Source organism: Gossypium hirsutum, chromosome A04 (assembly GCF_007990345.1).
Source record: "Gossypium hirsutum isolate 1008001.06 chromosome A04, Gossypium_hirsutum_v2.1, whole genome shotgun sequence".
Lineage (NCBI taxonomy): Eukaryota > Viridiplantae > Streptophyta > Magnoliopsida > Malvales > Malvaceae > Gossypium > Gossypium hirsutum.
Window position 1 is genome coordinate 16,670,970 of NC_053427.1, and position 17,125 is coordinate 16,688,094.

General features: G+C 38.7%; 2 protein-coding genes across 2 annotated transcripts; both read left to right on the forward strand.

Annotated features, from left to right (window-relative positions):
* Positions 1 to 223: 223 nt before the first annotated feature.
* LOC107947765 (uncharacterized) lies at positions 224 to 2,108 on the forward strand. Its single transcript, XM_016882294.1, has 3 exons — positions 224 to 394; positions 1,263 to 1,742; positions 1,839 to 2,108. The coding sequence occupies exons 1-3, from the start codon at positions 224 to 226 to the stop codon at positions 2,106 to 2,108; spliced, it is 921 nt and encodes a 306-aa protein (XP_016737783.1).
* A 1,158-nt stretch (positions 2,109 to 3,266) lies between these two features.
* LOC121228054 (uncharacterized) lies at positions 3,267 to 4,651 on the forward strand. The gene is made up of 3 exons (XM_041111182.1): positions 3,267 to 3,751; positions 4,015 to 4,300; positions 4,412 to 4,651. The coding sequence occupies exons 1-3, from the start codon at positions 3,267 to 3,269 to the stop codon at positions 4,649 to 4,651; spliced, it is 1,011 nt and encodes a 336-aa protein (XP_040967116.1).
* The last annotated feature ends 12,474 nt before the right edge of the window (positions 4,652 to 17,125 follow it).

The window sequence follows — 17,125 nt, forward strand, 5'->3', positions numbered from 1 at the left end:
AAGCTTGTTTAATTTGATATACTATAGATAGTTAGCGGGCTACTTTAGATGATTATACTAAGGCTTTTAGTTGCAGTGAAACTGAAGCCCATAGGACCTTGAAACTGTAGAGGATTTACGAAAACAAATTTCTTTTTAATACTCTCATAAAACATCGGCTTAATTATTGAAACTAATTAAAACTTCATAAAATTTCTAATCTAGATAAAAACGTGAATCAACGATGAGTGCTACAAGAGGTGCAAGAGGCAGTGGCCGAGGCCGTGGAGGTGTTAGGGCTGAATCGTCGACATCGGGCCATACACCCAATGTTGGAGTAGAAGAGGATCTAGCCTCACCTGTGGCTGAGACTGGGCCATATGATTGGGCCGCGAGGGATGATGCGTTGTCGCAGGCAATGCTGAGGATTTTGGAAAGGGTCGCAGGGCCCAATAATGGCACGGGAAATCGGGGGTCAATTTCAGAGCGACTTCGATCAAATGGAGCTGAGATCTTTAAGGGCGTCGCTGGTGTGGCTCCTAACATGGCTGAATACTGGTTGGAGGCCACTAAAAGAATAATGGAGGACTTGGACTGTTCACCTGAACAAAAGTTGAAAGGGGCAGTTCATTGTTTAGGGAAGAAGCTTACCAGTGGTGGCTGACAGTGAAAGAGGGCACCCAACCTGAGTAGGTCACTTAGGAGTTCTTCAAAACTGCGTTTCAAGGGAAGTATGTGGGTGTGAGTTATGTGGATGCTAGAAGGAAGGAGTTCCTGAACTTGACCCAGGGAAACAAATCTGTGGCGGAGTATGAGGCGGAATTTCTACGCCTTAGTAGGTATGCAAGAGTTATGGTGGCAACGGACAATAAGCATTGCGTTAGGTTTGAGGATGGTCTTAGGGATAACCTCAGAGTATTGATAGCTCCACAAAAGGAGCGAATTTTCTCGGAGTTGGTAGAGAAAGCAAAGATAGCAGAGGAGGTGAAGTATGCTAAGCGCCTGAATCGGGGGAAAAAAGGGGTAAGAATAAAAGGGAGGCTGAGACTCTTGGTGTTGGACAGAGGCCTAGGGCTAGGGCTACAGTTAATGGGCCAGTTAGAGCAGGGCCCCCTGCTATTAATCCAGGGGTGCCGCCTTGTGCTGATTATGGGAAATCTCATGTAGGTGAGTGTTGGAAGAGGACGGGAACTTGTCTAGCTTGTGGATCTGTGGAGCATAGGATCAACACTTGCCCTAGAAGGTCAGGTCAGGTGCCAGTCGTGGGCTGAGGTGGTGTTCAGCCACCAAGGGGTGGTCAGTTGTCGCCAAGGAGCTGTGGGCAGGCCAGGGGCGGTAACGACAATGAACGTGGACGTGGAGCACCAGGTGGAGATGCAGGCCATACTGAGGCGAGGCAGCCAGCTTTAGTTTATGGTGCTCGTCACCGAGAAGACAGGGATGCCCCAGATGTGATAACGGGTATGTTCTTTATACATGAGTTACCTTACACTGCATTGATTGATATTGGATCAACGCATTCATATGTTGCATGCAATATGACTGAACCTTCGGGTAATATGTTTGAAATTACTGCGAATGAGATTACTATGATAAGTTTGTTAGGCCAGTCAGTGGGAGTGAATAAATTGTTTAGGGAGGTACCCTTAGTAGTCCAAGGGTTTACCTTTTTAGTAGATTTGATGGAACTGCCGTTTAGCGAGTTTGATTTAGTCTTGGATATAGATTGGCTGGTGAAACACCGAGCAACCTTGGATTGCGTTGTAAAGTAAATGGTGTTAAGAACGGCGGAGGATAAGGAGGTGGTGGTGATTGGTGAACGCTGAAATTATATGTCGAATGTGATTTCGGCATTAAAGGCTGAGAAGTTGGTACGAAAGGGATGCGAGGCCCATTTGGCTTATATTAGCGATACAGAGGCTAATAGCCCTACTGTTAAGAAGCTGAGAATAGTTAGAGAATTTTTTGATGTTTTTCCCAAGGAGCTGACAGGGTTGCCTCCCAATAGAGAAATGGAATTTGGAATCGAGTTGTTACATGGTACGACTCTAATGTCCATCGCCCCTTATCGGATGACACTAAAGGAGTTGGTAGAACTTAAGGCACAGATTCAGGAATTGTTGGATTGAGGGTTCATCCGACCAAGTGTGTCTCCGTGGGGAGCACCGGTGTTATTCGTAAAGAAGAAAAATGGGACGTTGCAAATGTGCATCGATTATCGAAAATTGAATAAGTTAACTATTAAAAATAAGTACCCTTTACCGAGAATCGATGATATTTTTGGTTAGTTTAGGGGAGCTTCCATTTTCTCGCTGATTGATCTGCGTTCGGGTATCACCAATTGAGGGTTACAGAGGCAGATGTTTAGAAGACACCTTTCAGAACTTATTATGGGCATTACGAGTTCTTGGTGATGCCATTCGGGCTGACGAACGCACCTGCCGCTTTCATAGATCTCATGAATCGGGTCTTCCAACCCTACCTGGATTGGTTCGTAGTGGTTTTTATAGATGACATCTTAGTGTACTTAGGAAATGAGGATGAGCATGATGCACACTTAAGGATTGTGTTGTAGATTTTGAGGGAGAAGCAGTTGTATGCCAAATTCAGTAAGTGCGAATTTTGGCCAAGGGAGGTTACTTTTCTAGGACATGTGGTGTCAGCTAAGGGGATTAAGGTGGATCCCCGAAAAATTGAAGCAGTGTTAAACTGGAAAACACCTAAGTCAACATCGGAAATCTGAAGTTTTCTGGGTTTGGCAGGGTACTATAGGCGGTTTGTTGAGGGCTTTTCATTAATTCCTGCACCTGCGCCTTTAACTAAGTTATTAAGGAAGGGGGTACCATTTGTTTGGACGGACAAGCAGCAAGAGAGTTTTGGAAAGCTTAAGAAGGTTTTAACTGAGGCCCCTGTGTTGATTCAGCCAGAGCCTGGGAAGGAGTTTACGATTTATAGTGATGCGTCGCATGTGGGTTTGGGTTGTGTGTTGATGTAGGAAGGAAAGGTAGTTGCGTATGCGTCACGTCAACTTAAGACTCACAAGGTGAATTACCCAACCCATGACTTGGAACTAGCTGCGGTGGTTTTTGCGCTAAAAATTTGGAGGCATTATTTATACGGAGAGAAGTATATAATTTATTCGACCATAAGAGTTTGAAGTACCTCCTTACCCAAAAAGAGCTAAACCTTAGGCAACATAGGTGGGTGGAATTATTAGGCAACATAGGTGGGTGGAATTATTGAAGGATTATGATTGTACGATTGAATACCACCTTGGCAAAGTAAATATGGTGGCCGGCGCGTTGAGTCGTAGGGTTAAGTCGTACTTGAGGGCTATGCTTGCCCGTTTAAGCTTGTTGGATGGTGGTAGTTTGTTAGGTGAGCTGCAAGTAAAGCCGGTGTGGGTCGAGGAGATAAAGAGTAAGCAGTTAGTGGAAGAGACTTTGGGTGCTCGTTTTAGACAAGTAGAAAATGGAGAGACGTCAGACTTTGGGATAAATAGTGAAGGATTGTTGTGTTTTTGTGGGAGAATGTGTATACCGAAGGACGAGGATCTAAGGCAGTCTATTCTACAGGAAGCACATAGCAGCCTCTATGCTATGCATCCTGATAGAAAAAAGATGTATCAAAATTTGCGTGAGCTTTATTGGTGGCCTAGACTTAAGCGCGAGGTTATGGAGTTCGTAAGTAAATGCTTGTTTTGTCAAAAGGTGAAGGCGGAACATCAGTTTCCTTTAGGATTGCTTCAGCCAGTAAAGATTCCACTTTGGAAGTGGGAAAGGATTACTATGGTCTTTGTTAGTGGGCTACCCTTGATGCCTACTAAGAAAGACTCGATATGGGTTATAGTGGATCGGTTACCAATTCTGCCCATTTTGTACCGGTACACACCGATTACTCATTAGAAAAGCTGGCAAGGTTGTATGTGGCAAAGATTGTAAGATTGCATGGAGTGCCAGTTTCCATAATATTTGATAGGGACCCACGTTTCACTTTGTGATTTTGGAAGAAGCTACATGAGGTGTTGGGTACTAGGTTGAACTTCAATACGACATTCCACCCTAAAACTGATGGACAGTCGGAAAGGGTGATCCAAGTTTTGGAAGATATGTTGAGAGGATGTGTAATTGAGTTTCGAGGTAGTTGGGAAGACTATTTGCTGTTAGTCGAATTTGCGTACAATAATAGTTATCAAGTAAGTATTGGGATGGCTTTGTATGAAGCATTGTATAGGCGATGGTGTCGAACTCCAACGTGTTGGACGGAATTGGGCGAACGAAGAGTTTTGGGCCCTGAGTTAGTAGCAAATATTGAGGGTAAGGTAAAATTGATTCGGGATCGATTGAAAGAGGCCTTGGATAGGTAGAAGTCGTATGCTGACCTTAAGCGTCAAGAGATAGAGTACGCAGTAGGGGACTTAGTTTTTCTCAAGGTCTCTCCGTGGAAGAAGGTATTAAGGCTTGGACGGAAGGGGAAGCTAAGCCCATGGTTCATTGGGCCATATCGGGTTGTAAGGCGGATTGGGCCAGTCGCTTATCAGCTGGAATTACCTTCTGAACAGAGCCAAATCCACGATGTGTTTCATGTTTCCATGCTAAGACGGTATCGCTCAGATCCTTCACATGTAGTGTCGGTTGAGGACATCGAGGTTAGGCCAGGCTTAACTTTCTAAGAAGAGCCCATACAAATAATTGGTCGTGATGTTAAGGTTCTGAGAAGGAAGTCCGTCCCATTAGTCAAAGTGCTTTGGCATAATCATAAGGCTGAGGAGGCTACTTAGGAGCCTGAGGAAGCGATGAGATATCAATATCTTCAACTGTTTGGATCAGGTAAAATTTCGAGGACGAAATTTCTTTTAGGGGTAGAGTTGTAACACCCCAAAAATCCTGAACTTTCTTTTTTTTTTATTTTGATAAAAGGTGTGCTTAATATTCTTACTCAAGTGTTATTTATGTGATAATAGGCCTTGGTTAAGTTATGAGTTTAAACTTTGGGGTGAAGGAAATTATAGTTTAATAATTAAAAGAACCTTGGTGGCAAGTAGTTTGGTTTTTAAATAAATGAAGGAGGAATTGGACATAAGGAGCCTTGTGTTGGAGTGGCAAGCAGCATCACATGTGGGGCTTAGAGGTGGCGTCACATGCATGGCAAGGAGGTTTGGGGTTTGAATCCCTCATTGCTCAAAAGAAGGATTTATTTTTTTTTTGCTCAATAAATGGCCAGTAGTGGTGTTAGATGTGAACTCTGAAGGGAGTGATTAGAAGAGAAATTTAAAGAAGGGATTAAAGAGTTATCAGGGAGAAAAGTTAGGAGATGAGTGTTGTAAAGAAGAGGAGCTGAATTGGGAATTTGGGGATAGGTAAATTCGGCTATAGTTTATATAGGTGTTGATTTTGGGAATTCAAGGCTAATGTCGAATTCTTCCTTTCTTTTCACTGAAAACACTTTTCTCTTCAAATATCTAAAAGCCGAAATCCTTTATTCTTTGTCTTTTAGTTTGTGTCGATTTCTTCCCTTCCTTTCTCATCAAACTTTTTTCTTTCTCGCTCCTAGTTACTTTCTCTAAAGCTGAATATCTTTTAGGCCAAATTCTTGTTGTGTCGCCACTTTTTTCTTCAACGTTGGCCGATTGATTCTTGTGTAAGTGCTTTACTTTCTTTTAATTGGTCTTCTTAGTACCAATTTCTTCTCTCACTCACTCTTTCTAAATCAGTTTGGTAGGGAATTAGCATTGAATCTCGAATTTCAGATCTCTGTCGAATTGCTCCTTAGGCGTTTTGGGGTTTTGGGTAAGTATTCCTCTTTTATTTGTTAAGGTTGGCCGAATGCTCATGGATGATTTAAGAGTGACTTAATATGATTGCAAGTCACTTGTTGTTTGGTTCTTAATGATTAAGATTGATGCGGATTTAAGAAATACTCGTGATTAGTGATCAAGAAAGTGCTGTTAAGGCTTGTCATTTAAGGTAAGACAAACGTGAGATTTTTGGTTTTTGGTGATTGTATTTGATAAGTGTGTGATTAATCGTTGAGTGATATTGTTTTTAGGTTCATGGCTAAGGATATCGCGACACGTTTTAGTACCAGGTGTGTACATACACTGTACACACACAGTAGACTGACAAATCCCGAAATTTCAAAAAGCCAAAATGCTGAAAAGTCGAAAGTTTGGCTACAATAGTCTTGCGAGTGATCGAACACTCGTAAGGAGGGAAACCGATAGGTTATTAGAGGCCCCATGAGCGATTCCATAGACTTGGGCTGTGTATTGGCCAACTGGGCCAGAATGGGCTAAATGGGTAGGGCCCATACTAGGCAAAATTGGCAATTTGATACTATGTGATGAAAAATCATATGATTGTATGACTATGAATGTGATTGGGCCGGACGGGCCCTATGAAAGTGATTGGGCCTGATGGGCCATATGAATGTGATTGGGCCCGATGGGCCATATGAATGAGATTGGGCCTAAAGAGGCCAAATGAATAAGTATGGATCTGTTAGTGTTTAGTAAGGGGTTGTGGACCCAGTTTTTGGTAACTCCTCAATCAGGCATAAAACTTAAATAATTAATTAATTGCGACCGTGGACGAGTCATAAGGTGAAGGTGTAGTAATGAGTATATGCATGTCTAAGATTGGATCTAGAGAGAGCTTGGTACTTAAGCGGTCTTGGTGACTTACCTCCTCTTCTCTGGAATACTATCTGGTGCATAGTATCTATTCACTTTTGCCAACGAGGACTTGTTAACGGGCCAAGGTAAGTAATAAACCCGTAATAAAGAAAAATTATCGAAAATTCCCCTAAAGGCGAAAATAGCTAAAATACCCCTATGTGTGGAATGTAAGATTTATGGATATTACATGTATACCTGCTGCATTCATATGATATTCTATTTACGTTGCATATGGGTTGGGAATTATGCAACGAATGAAGTATATGAGGATCGCATGGTTGCTTGACGACCATGGATCCGCCGATGGCTATTAAGCTTAATATTTGAGTAGCAGCTTGCTACAATGTTAGGTAGTACCGCAACCGGGCTACCATTGGAGTGTATCGGATGGGTAGGTTGATATTTATATCCCTACATCGTGTGTATCGGGGGATGGAGATGATGTGTAGCGGTTGGATGGGTGGGATCCGTGCATATTTGATTGCTTTACATTTTTTCTGAAATTGAATTGGGCTCAAGCCCAAAAAGACTTGCTATTGCGTGCTTTTCTATTTGTCGAGGGTTGTACACATTGAGTTTTCGAAAACTCACCCCCTCTTTTATTTTTCTTAGGTGATCCTCAGTAGGTGTTCGACGGTTGGAGGGACTCCGAGGTGGCCAGCTAGCAAGACGACTTGGACTTCTATTCTTAAGCCTATAATTTCTAGTATTTAAAGTTATTTCAATCCGGAATGTAATAAGGCCTTTCCTCTGGTTATTATTCAAATTAGAATTATATTCATTATTATTATGCTTTATATTTGCTAGAAGTAGAACATGGTTTTCTTAAGACCATAACTGTTTTTGAATACTACATTTTCGCAACTCAATTTTTAAATGACAAGTTTTCATAGATCATCTGTTTGATATAAAACTTCCGCAACTGAAAAGAGATTTTACAAAGTAATTATTAGTATAAAAGAAGGAATAGTTTTTTTAAAATACACCTCACTTTGAAAGCAACAAATACAACTTGGGTTTTTGCTCAAGGTTTTTATCTCAAAGAAGGGTTTTCAATGAAAACAAGGTTTTCGATAAAACACTTCAATGTGACACGCTGGATCTGGCCATAACGTCTAGGCTGAGTTTGGGGTGTTACAAACATTATAAAAAATCAACCGACCTAGTACAAAAGCACTTTAGGCTCCATCAATGCAATCCTCCAAAACTCTTTGAAATCAATTTGCTATCATTTTAGCAATCACTTAATAAAGAACCGTGCACAAACTAATCGACCTAAAATTCATTATGTTTGTTGGATTAGAGATTTTTGGGATAAGCATAATATTTGGTAACATTTAATGGAACTAAGGTTTTACCTTCATTTAGCATTGCTAAGCAATGAGAAATCACGTCCCTCCAACAATGTGCCAACATTTTTGATAAAAAAGAGCCGAGAAACCATCATCACCTGAGGCATTTGTTGGCCCCATACTATTTAGAGCCTCTACAACCTCTTTATCTGTGTACTTCTTCATCAACCAAGCATTATCATTATTAGAGATGCACCTTTTAACCCCAGACAAAATATGGGTAGTATCTCTTATTCCCTTTGATTCAAAAAAGAGCTTCAAAATAATTTCTAACAATATTCTCCATTTCAGACTCACCTTGCATTACCTATCCATCTCGCCTCTGACAACCTCCTATCCGATTCATTCTCTGTCTTTGGGAGGAAAAATTGTGAAAGAAAGTTGTGTTCTTATCTCTCAGCCTTAACCAATTTTCTCTCGCTCTCTGCTCCCAAAAGAGCTCATCATATCAATCTCAAAGTTTAATTGAATTTTGGCATCGATCAAATCCATGAGGTGATCATCATCTCTGTTCCCTTCTACCAAGAGTTCAAGTTTCCTTGTCAACTTCTTATTAACCCTAGCCTTCTTTCGTTTAATGTCTTTCACCCATTTGCCTAATCCAGCCTTAACCTTCTCGAGTTTAATGAGAATATCATCATCGTCCTCCTCCTAAATATCCTTCACCTCATATTCTAAAGTCTCCTCCAACACCTACCATGCCTCAAACCAAAAACATCTTAAGCAAACATCATATCCTTCCTGTTCTAATCAAATAAGAAGAGGACATTAGTTTGAAAAAGAGTAATAAAGATGATGAACCATTATATTCAGAAACATCATAATCCAACCCACATTCACTAACCCATATTAAGTCATTCCCTAATATTGGTGTGACAGCCCTAAAGTGACCCTAGTCGGAAAGCGGTTTCGGGACCGCTAAACCGAGTCACCAAATTATTTGAATATGATAATTATTGTCTAAAATATGTGAATATGAATGTGTGAAAGTTTTAAGCTTCGATTTAGTTAATTGCATGTGAATTTAGTTAATAGGACTTATGTGTGACACTTGTGAAATGTGATAGGTTAATCTATAAGGATCTATTAGTGCATGCAATTAAAAAGGGTGGACTTGCATGTCAATTTCCCCACTTAATTGGTAGTGGCCGGCCATGACAATGAGGGTGGACAAAATGTGATGGGTAAAACATGTCATAAACATCTTATGTTAGTGTTTTATGGGAGGAATGATAAAATAAGGAGCATGGGTAATAAAATAATAGTGGTTAGTAGGAGGAGAAAGAGGAAAAGAAAAAAAAAATGAGCTAGGCTACTCCTCTATTGCCGTGACTTGAGGAAGGAAGAAGAAGAGGATTTTCTTGCTTCATGTTCGGTTGGTTGGTGTTTAGGAGGAGGTATGTTTGATGTTGTTCCATGAGATTCTTGCATGTTTTTAGTTGTTAGCTTGAGTTCTACCTAGCCCATGGTTTAAATCTTTGCTATGTGAAGGAGATGATATTCGGCCATGGGTGTTGTCTTCTTGGTTGGTGTTTGATGTTGTGGTGATGAGGCATGAAGATGAGTTAAGTTTCGGCTAAGGTGGATTTGTGTTGATGTCATTTGCATGCTAAATGTGAAGCTTTGTAATGATACATGTGATGGTGGATTGATGACTCTTGGATTTTCTTTTTAGCATTTTTGAGTTAGACATTAAGTGTAACACCCCAATCCCGTATCCATCGTCGGAATAGATAAAGGGGCATTACTAGTCTTGAAACTCATATCAGAACAGTAAAATTTTTTTTTTGAACATTCCTTTAGATAAGTACTAAAAACAGTCAGGGATACAATTTAAAGTTCCATAAGTACACATTCAAAAGATGCCATTTTCGTATGGCTTATATACATTAACCAAAATATCCTCTCATTACTAGTCTATTCTATAAATGCCATAAGATAATCCAAAACGTAGTAGCCAAACAGTGGATAGTGATAGTGTGACTAGTTGCTGATGATCCCCGAGCCTGTAGCTTCCAAATGAGATCTATAAAACAGAGGAAACAGAGTAAACGGAGTAAGCATTACAATGCTTAGTAAGTTTTAAGCAGCGTCAACAGATAACAATCAAATTATAACATAGTTGTTCGTATTTTTATTTCACTCCTCCTTCGGGCATACCATCCCTCTTCCGAATATGCACATCTCATTATATACAATAGGCAGATAAACTTTCACATAAAAGTGAGCTCATGTGACATAGATATATCGTATGATTTCACATAACCTCTCACACTATCCGATGTCACATAATCATAGGAATAGTCTCATAGATTGCTCTCGTATGCATCACATAACTACCTTATGATTTAGTTCAAATCAAGCTCACATATAAACTTGGAGTACATACCTGTTTAACCTTTCGCATTGAATATATTTATAAGCAATTCTTATTACGAAGTCTTATAGCTTTAACCTCTACTCGGATTATCGGCGAGACCTTTAGCTCGGACGAAATCTCCACACGAAGTTATCGGGTCTTACCCGGACAAAATCTCCACACGTAGTCATCGGGTCTTACCCGGGCAAAATCTCCACACGTAGTCATCGGGTCTTACCCGGACATACTCTCCACACGTAGTCATCGGGTCTCACCCGGAATATATTTCCAAGTTTCATGTACATTTAATCACATGTTACAACATTCACATCGACTGTCATATTTGTAATTCATTTGCCTCATCAAATATCTAATAATACACACCTTTCACATTTGGTCGTTCGGCCACAATATACGCACATCGCCTACATATTTCACACTAGCCATTCGGCTTTACCACATATATGCATGTTCATATTCACCACATTGGCCATTCGGCCTTATCACACATATGCATGCTCACATTCATCACATTGGCCATTCGGCCTTATCATATATATGCATGCTCACATTCATCACATTGGCCATTCGGCCTCATCACATATATACATGTTCACATTCATCACATAGGCCATTCGGCCTTATCACATATATGCATGTTCATATTCACCACATTGGCCATTCGGCCTTATCACATATATACACATTCACATTCATCACATAAAATCCTAAATCAAAATATAAATTTTCATGTATTCACATCACAATTATCCAAATATACTTCACATACCACATATACTATCATGTATACACTTTGTCTTGGTCGAATCTACACCAATCATTTTCCAATGAATAATTCAATTTCAGGCCATACTATCATTTCATATTCGAATACTCATAAACTTACAATTTCACAAATTTTAATATCGAAGATCCGTCTAGCACTCATATATCGTTTTACAATATCACGATTTAGAATTCACGTATGGGTTTAATCAATAGCTTATGAGCAACTAAAACAAGTTTTATCCATATTTACAACAAAATCACATATTCACTACGAGCTGTTTTCCTGAGCAATAGTCACTAAATTATTTATAACTGGAGCTACAAAACTCCAAATCACTTGCCGTTAATTTTACCTGAATATAGACTCGTATATCTTCCATCCATAAAATTTCCAGAATTTTAGGTTTGGCCAATCAGTACCAGATTTTTCTTAAAGTTTCCCCTGTTTCACTATTTGACTAATCTGACCACTCTTCACTACGAATCAAATTTTTCATTGTACAGAATTCATAATGTGTTCTAGTTGATTTAATTTGAAACTAGACTCATTAAGGAGTCTAAGCATATAAATCTTATCTTATAACCATTTTTGTACAAATTATAATGATTTTCCAAAAACAGAACAGGGGATTTCGGAGTCATTCTGACACTGTCCCACACAACTTTAAATATCTCTTTATAGGAAATTTCTTCGCTTCCACGGTCTCTTTTATAAGAAACTAGACTAACTAAGCTTTGATTACATATTTTTTTTCAGCCTATAATTCCACACCAACAATTTATAGTGATTTTCTAAAATCACGTTACTGTTGCTGTCCAAAGCAAATTATTACAATTTGCTCTTAAATTTCCAAGTCCAAACACTTATGAACTTACCATTTGGGTTTAAGACATATCATGGCCACATCATATCTTATTAAATCAACTCATTATGTCCTATTATGATTGAATTTACTCAACGTTTAATCACTTAAAACTTACCTCGGATGTGGTCGAACGATCTCGGCGGCTATTCGATCACTTTTTCCCTTCCCTTATCCAACTTTGGTCCTCTAAGCTCTTGAGCTAATTCAAACAAATTTAACTTATTAAAGTCTCATTATGCTAGCTTATGGCCGAATATGACAAGGAGTTTGATAGGTCATATGGCCACCTTTAGCTCAAACACAAAATGGTCATACACATTTTTAATCACATTGAGCAATTTAATACAATTAATCTAACATTTCCTCATGTGCACCTTTATGACCGAATACATGCAACACCAAGCTATCTATTCATTCATGTGTGCATCTTGTTTAAGCATGTATATCCACAATCGAATTCATCATATAAATATCTATGATTTCACTCAAATAATCTTATTACAACACATGGTGCTCCAACCATTATTTAAATTCAAGGCTCGGCTAGTACACATATATACACTAGCAATCAAATACTAACATTTGCACTTCATCTTAATAGCTAGCTCAGCAAACCTTAATTTAACACATAATTCATACATATCACATTCCAAGCATTCACTCAATTCTATCACTTAAAACACACACATTACTCAATAACTTCATAGTTCAAATTCGGCAACTACACCACTAATATTCAAAATCATATTCAGCCTTAGTACTCCCTTGTTAGCCGATTTTTCTTCATTTAGCAACTAGTGCACATATGTGCTCATTTGCTAGACTCTACTTCACCCAACTACCCTTTCTCATCCAATTAACATGAACAGCATTTTCTCATGACATCAAGCATTCTTTAATTTGGCTATTACTAGTATGAACTTTAACCATTCATATTTTTAGAAAGACCAAGTTCTTTCCTCAATACATTCATCATCAAGATTCAAGTAAAGCAATCAAAATTTCTTCCCTTATAACCTTAGCCGAAGGCTCTATTCACCCATCATTAGTGGAAATTTTTGCATGGGCTAAGCAAGAACCATGATAATTTACCTAAAACAAGTAATTATTTCACAATTTCAACACAATGTACTAACCTTCCTAAGGATTCAAGTGACCGAATTTTCTTCCCCTCCTTTGCTTCTTCTATTCGGCCAAGTTGAACAACAAAGAAAGAACTTTGTTTTTCTCCTCTTTCACTAGTCACGGCAATAGGGAGTAAAGGGGGAGACAACTTTGGTTTCTCCTCCCACTCACCTCATGTTTTATCATTCTTAATTCATTCTTTTATTTTCTCTTTTATTTTCTCCATTTCTTTATTACTAACTTTATTTTATTGTTTCCTCCCATGATGCACCAACACAACATGTCTATGACATGTTTTTAGCCATAACATCTTGTCCACCCATGCTCTTTATTTTATTAATCCTTACATAATGCACTACCCCAACATGTTTATGACATGTTTTTGGCCACAACATCTTGTCCACCCATGCTCATGGCTGGCCACTACATATTAGGGGGGAAATTGACATGCAAGTCCTCCCTTTTGATTACATGCACTATTAGGTCCTTGTAGATTAGCCTATCACATTTCAAAAATGTCACCCATAAGTCCTTTTGACTAAATTCACATGCAATTTACTAAATCGAAGCCTAAAACTTTCACACCTTCATAATCACATATTTTAGACAATAAATATCACATTCAAATAATTTGGTGACTCGGTTTAGCGGTCCCGAAACCGCTTTCCGACTAGGGTCATTTTAGGGCTGTCATATTAAGTTCTTTGTTTAACCCATGACCAAAATTGAAATGGTATGGTGTCTTGATGCATTCGGCCATGGTAGGAAGTAGAAGAGAAATATGGTTGTTGATTCATGTTATTTGGATGAAAAATGGTAGTAAGGTGAAGTGCAAATGTTAGTATTTGATTACTAGTGTATATATGTGTATTAGCCGAGTTTTGAACTTGAAACAAAATGGTATGTAGTCAATACAAGTAACCATATTTGTAGGAAGTATTAAGCATATAATTGGCCTCAACATAGACATGCATATTCGGCCACATTAGATAGATTGGTGTTGCATGTATTCGGTTATAGGCGAGCATAATGATGAATCTATCTTGACTTAGATAATCGGCTCAAGGAGAATTTGTTAAAGTGCTTAGTTAATTGATATTAGGTTAATGATGTGTGTATTCGGTCATAAAGGTGCACATGAGGAAATGTTAGATTAATTGTATTAAATTGCTCAATGTGATTAAAAATGCGTATGACCATTTTGTATTTGAGCTAAAGGTGGCCATATGACCTATCAAACTCCTTGTCATATTCGGCCATAAGCTAGCATAATGAGACTTTAATAAGTTAAATTTGCTTGAATTAGCTCTTGAGCTTAGAGGACCAAAGTTGGATAAGGGAAAGGAAAAAGTGATCGAATAGCCGCCGAAATCATTCGACAACAGCCGAGGTAAGTTTTTGAGTACTGGATCTTAGATTATGATTCGATTAGATCATGTTTTAAGTAAATCAAAATCATGCTCTTTGTATGTAACTATTGAGCTGAAAATGATAATGCTTCATAAGTGACTTGTGTTTGAATTCTAGTTATGAAAATGAATTATAGATGTGTCATGATTTATTGATATGTGCATGGATATTCGGATGATAACCGGGCTAAGTCCCGAAGGCATTTGTGCTAGTGACTAATTTCGGGCTAAGCCCGAAGGGATTTGTGCGAGTTACTATATCTGGGGTAAGTCCCGAAGGCATTTGTGCCAGTTACTATAACCGGGCTAAGTCCCGAAGGCACTTGTGCGAGTTACTATAACCGGGCTAAGTCCCGAAGGCATTTGAGCAAGTAGCTATATCCGGCTAAATTCCGAAGGTACTTGGTTTGGGAATGAGCAATCTTGCTATAATAATTTCAATTAATACGCTCGTAAAATCCCAACGATGAGGTACGTTTCGTATATGCATTGGAGTAGTTGATTCCTTTTAAATATTATTCGCTCAGACAATTAATGAGCTTCCGACCTTTGGTTAAGTTGATCCCTTATGTGTGAATATAAGGGTTGGAAATGTGAAGTAGGACTGATTTTTGAGAATATGTGTATATGAAATTATCCGTTTAGTTATATGAATGCTATACTTCAGTTGTGCTTAATTTCATTGCTCAAAACTTACTAAGCATTAAATGCTTACTCCGTTCTTTGAATCTCTATTTTATAGATTTTGGTTCGTCAGCTATCGGACTCGGGATTGTCGAAGTCGAAGTTGTCCACACTATCAAAGCCCTTTTGGTACACTTTTGGTTGAACTCTGAAAATGGCATGTATAGGACTACCCTTTTTGTTGTTGGTCATGTACCCTTTGGTTTTGTGTAAATTTGGATAGCCATGCGAACATGGCTTATATATACTTTGAGCATAGCATTATAATCGTTTTGTATGTTGTTCATTGAGAAGTATGGAAATGTTTGGTAACGATTAGCCATTGGAATGGTTAATCATGATCATTTTGGTGCTTTGTATGACAAATTCTAGTTGATTCATGGAAAACCATGAAATAGGTAAAGTTTACCTTAAAAACAAATGCTGACAGCAGCAGTGGTGTGGATTTGAAAAATCAATAAAAATATTACGAATGGAATTAAATAGTGAATAAATTATGTAATCGAACCTTGGTGAATCTATTTTCATATGAAAGTAACGAAACGATCATATGAGCCGTATTTTATGAGATGCTTAAGTTTTCGTGAAACAGGGCCAGAGCGATTTTTGGATCCTCTGTTCCGAATTCGGAAATTCACTATAAATTAACCAGAGATAATTAGAAGTCATTCCCTATATGTACAGATTCCGTTTTGAGTCTAGTTTCTTTAGAAACAAACGGCATAAGTATTGAAGCCCTGTACAAGGAGATATCTAAGTCGTAATGCATGAAGGTCAGAGTAGTCGAACCCTGAAACAGGGGAGCCTTTAACTAATAAAATGTACTAATTGGCTTGACTAAAAATTCTAGAAAAAAAATTGTAGATGGATATATGAGTCTAGTTTCAGGTAAAATTTATGAAACTGGTTTTCGAGTTTTGGAACTCAAGATATGATTTTTAAGGTGACAGTGACGCAGTTAGCTAGCTTGTCTGGAAATTTTTAAAATGGACTGTGAAAATAAATGAATTAAGTCTGTTAGCACCTCGTGTTCGACTCCGGCAACGGTCTCGGGTACGGGGTGTTACAATTGGTTTCTAGGAGATTGCTCCTTTCCCACGTAAACCATGGACAAGAAAACCCTACGTCTGTGAGTTGGTAATCATAAAGAACTTCTTTAAAGGCCTCCATATGTCTTTCCTCCCTAGGAAAACCCCATTTCTTCTTAGAAGAGTATAAAATTTCATTGAAGTCACCTCCTACTAACCAAGGAAGATTCTATGATAACTAGACTCCTTAACAATTCTATGTATCCTCTCTTCTACGCACATCTGGGGCCCCATAAAACCCTGTAAATCTCCACTTGTTCCTTTCTAAACCCTCCACAACCTCAAAATCGATATGATTTTTTGAGAAACTCCTCAAAGTGATAGTGGAATCCCCTTTCCAAGCAAGACTCAACCCACCTCTAGACCCTTCAGCATCAACATCAATCCCATTCAAAAATCTGCATCTCTTACCTACCCGCTCCATTCTTCTCTAATTTAATTTTTTTTCTCCATCAATAGGACAATCTAAGGATTATACATCTTCAGCTTATCCTGAAGTCTCCTGATTGCCCGTGGCATCCCCAAACCACAAACATTCAAACAAAATATTCTCATTATGATCAATCAGTAAGCCCCTTGGCAGCGGCCAATATAAAAAGAGTCCTACCTGCTGAACGATCTTCCCTATCCTCTACTAAATCAATCACTCGAGACAACTTTTGTTTCTCAATATAAAAAGTAGAAAATCGTATTGGCAACTTGATCAGATCTTCCCCCACCTCCAACCTATCAAACTCCGATAAATGATTATTGAAAGCCCAAGGTTCCCCATTAACTACCTAATCCAGATCCATCTTA

What these genes read in the sequence shown, in the direction of transcription:
- LOC107947765 (XM_016882294.1), top strand. Translation starts at nt 224, where the DNA reads ATGAGTGCTACAAGAGGTGCAAGAGGCAGTGGCCGAGGCCGTGGAGGT. An exon ending in GGGATGATGCGTTGTCGCAG is followed by an intron (nt 395 to 1,262) that starts GCAATGCTGAGG and finishes GGTGGTGTTCAG; the next exon opens with CCACCAAGGGGTGGTCAGTT. An exon ending in GAGCAACCTTGGATTGCGTT is followed by an intron (nt 1,743 to 1,838) that starts GTAAAGTAAATG and finishes TCGGCATTAAAG; the next exon opens with GCTGAGAAGTTGGTACGAAA.
- LOC121228054 (XM_041111182.1), top strand. Translation starts at nt 3,267, where the DNA reads ATGGTGGCCGGCGCGTTGAGTCGTAGGGTTAAGTCGTACTTGAGGGCT. An exon ending in GTAAAGATTCCACTTTGGAA is followed by an intron (nt 3,752 to 4,014) that starts GTGGGAAAGGAT and finishes GTTGGGTACTAG; the next exon opens with GTTGAACTTCAATACGACAT. An exon ending in TAGCAAATATTGAGGGTAAG is followed by an intron (nt 4,301 to 4,411) that starts GTAAAATTGATT and finishes GTTTTTCTCAAG; the next exon opens with GTCTCTCCGTGGAAGAAGGT.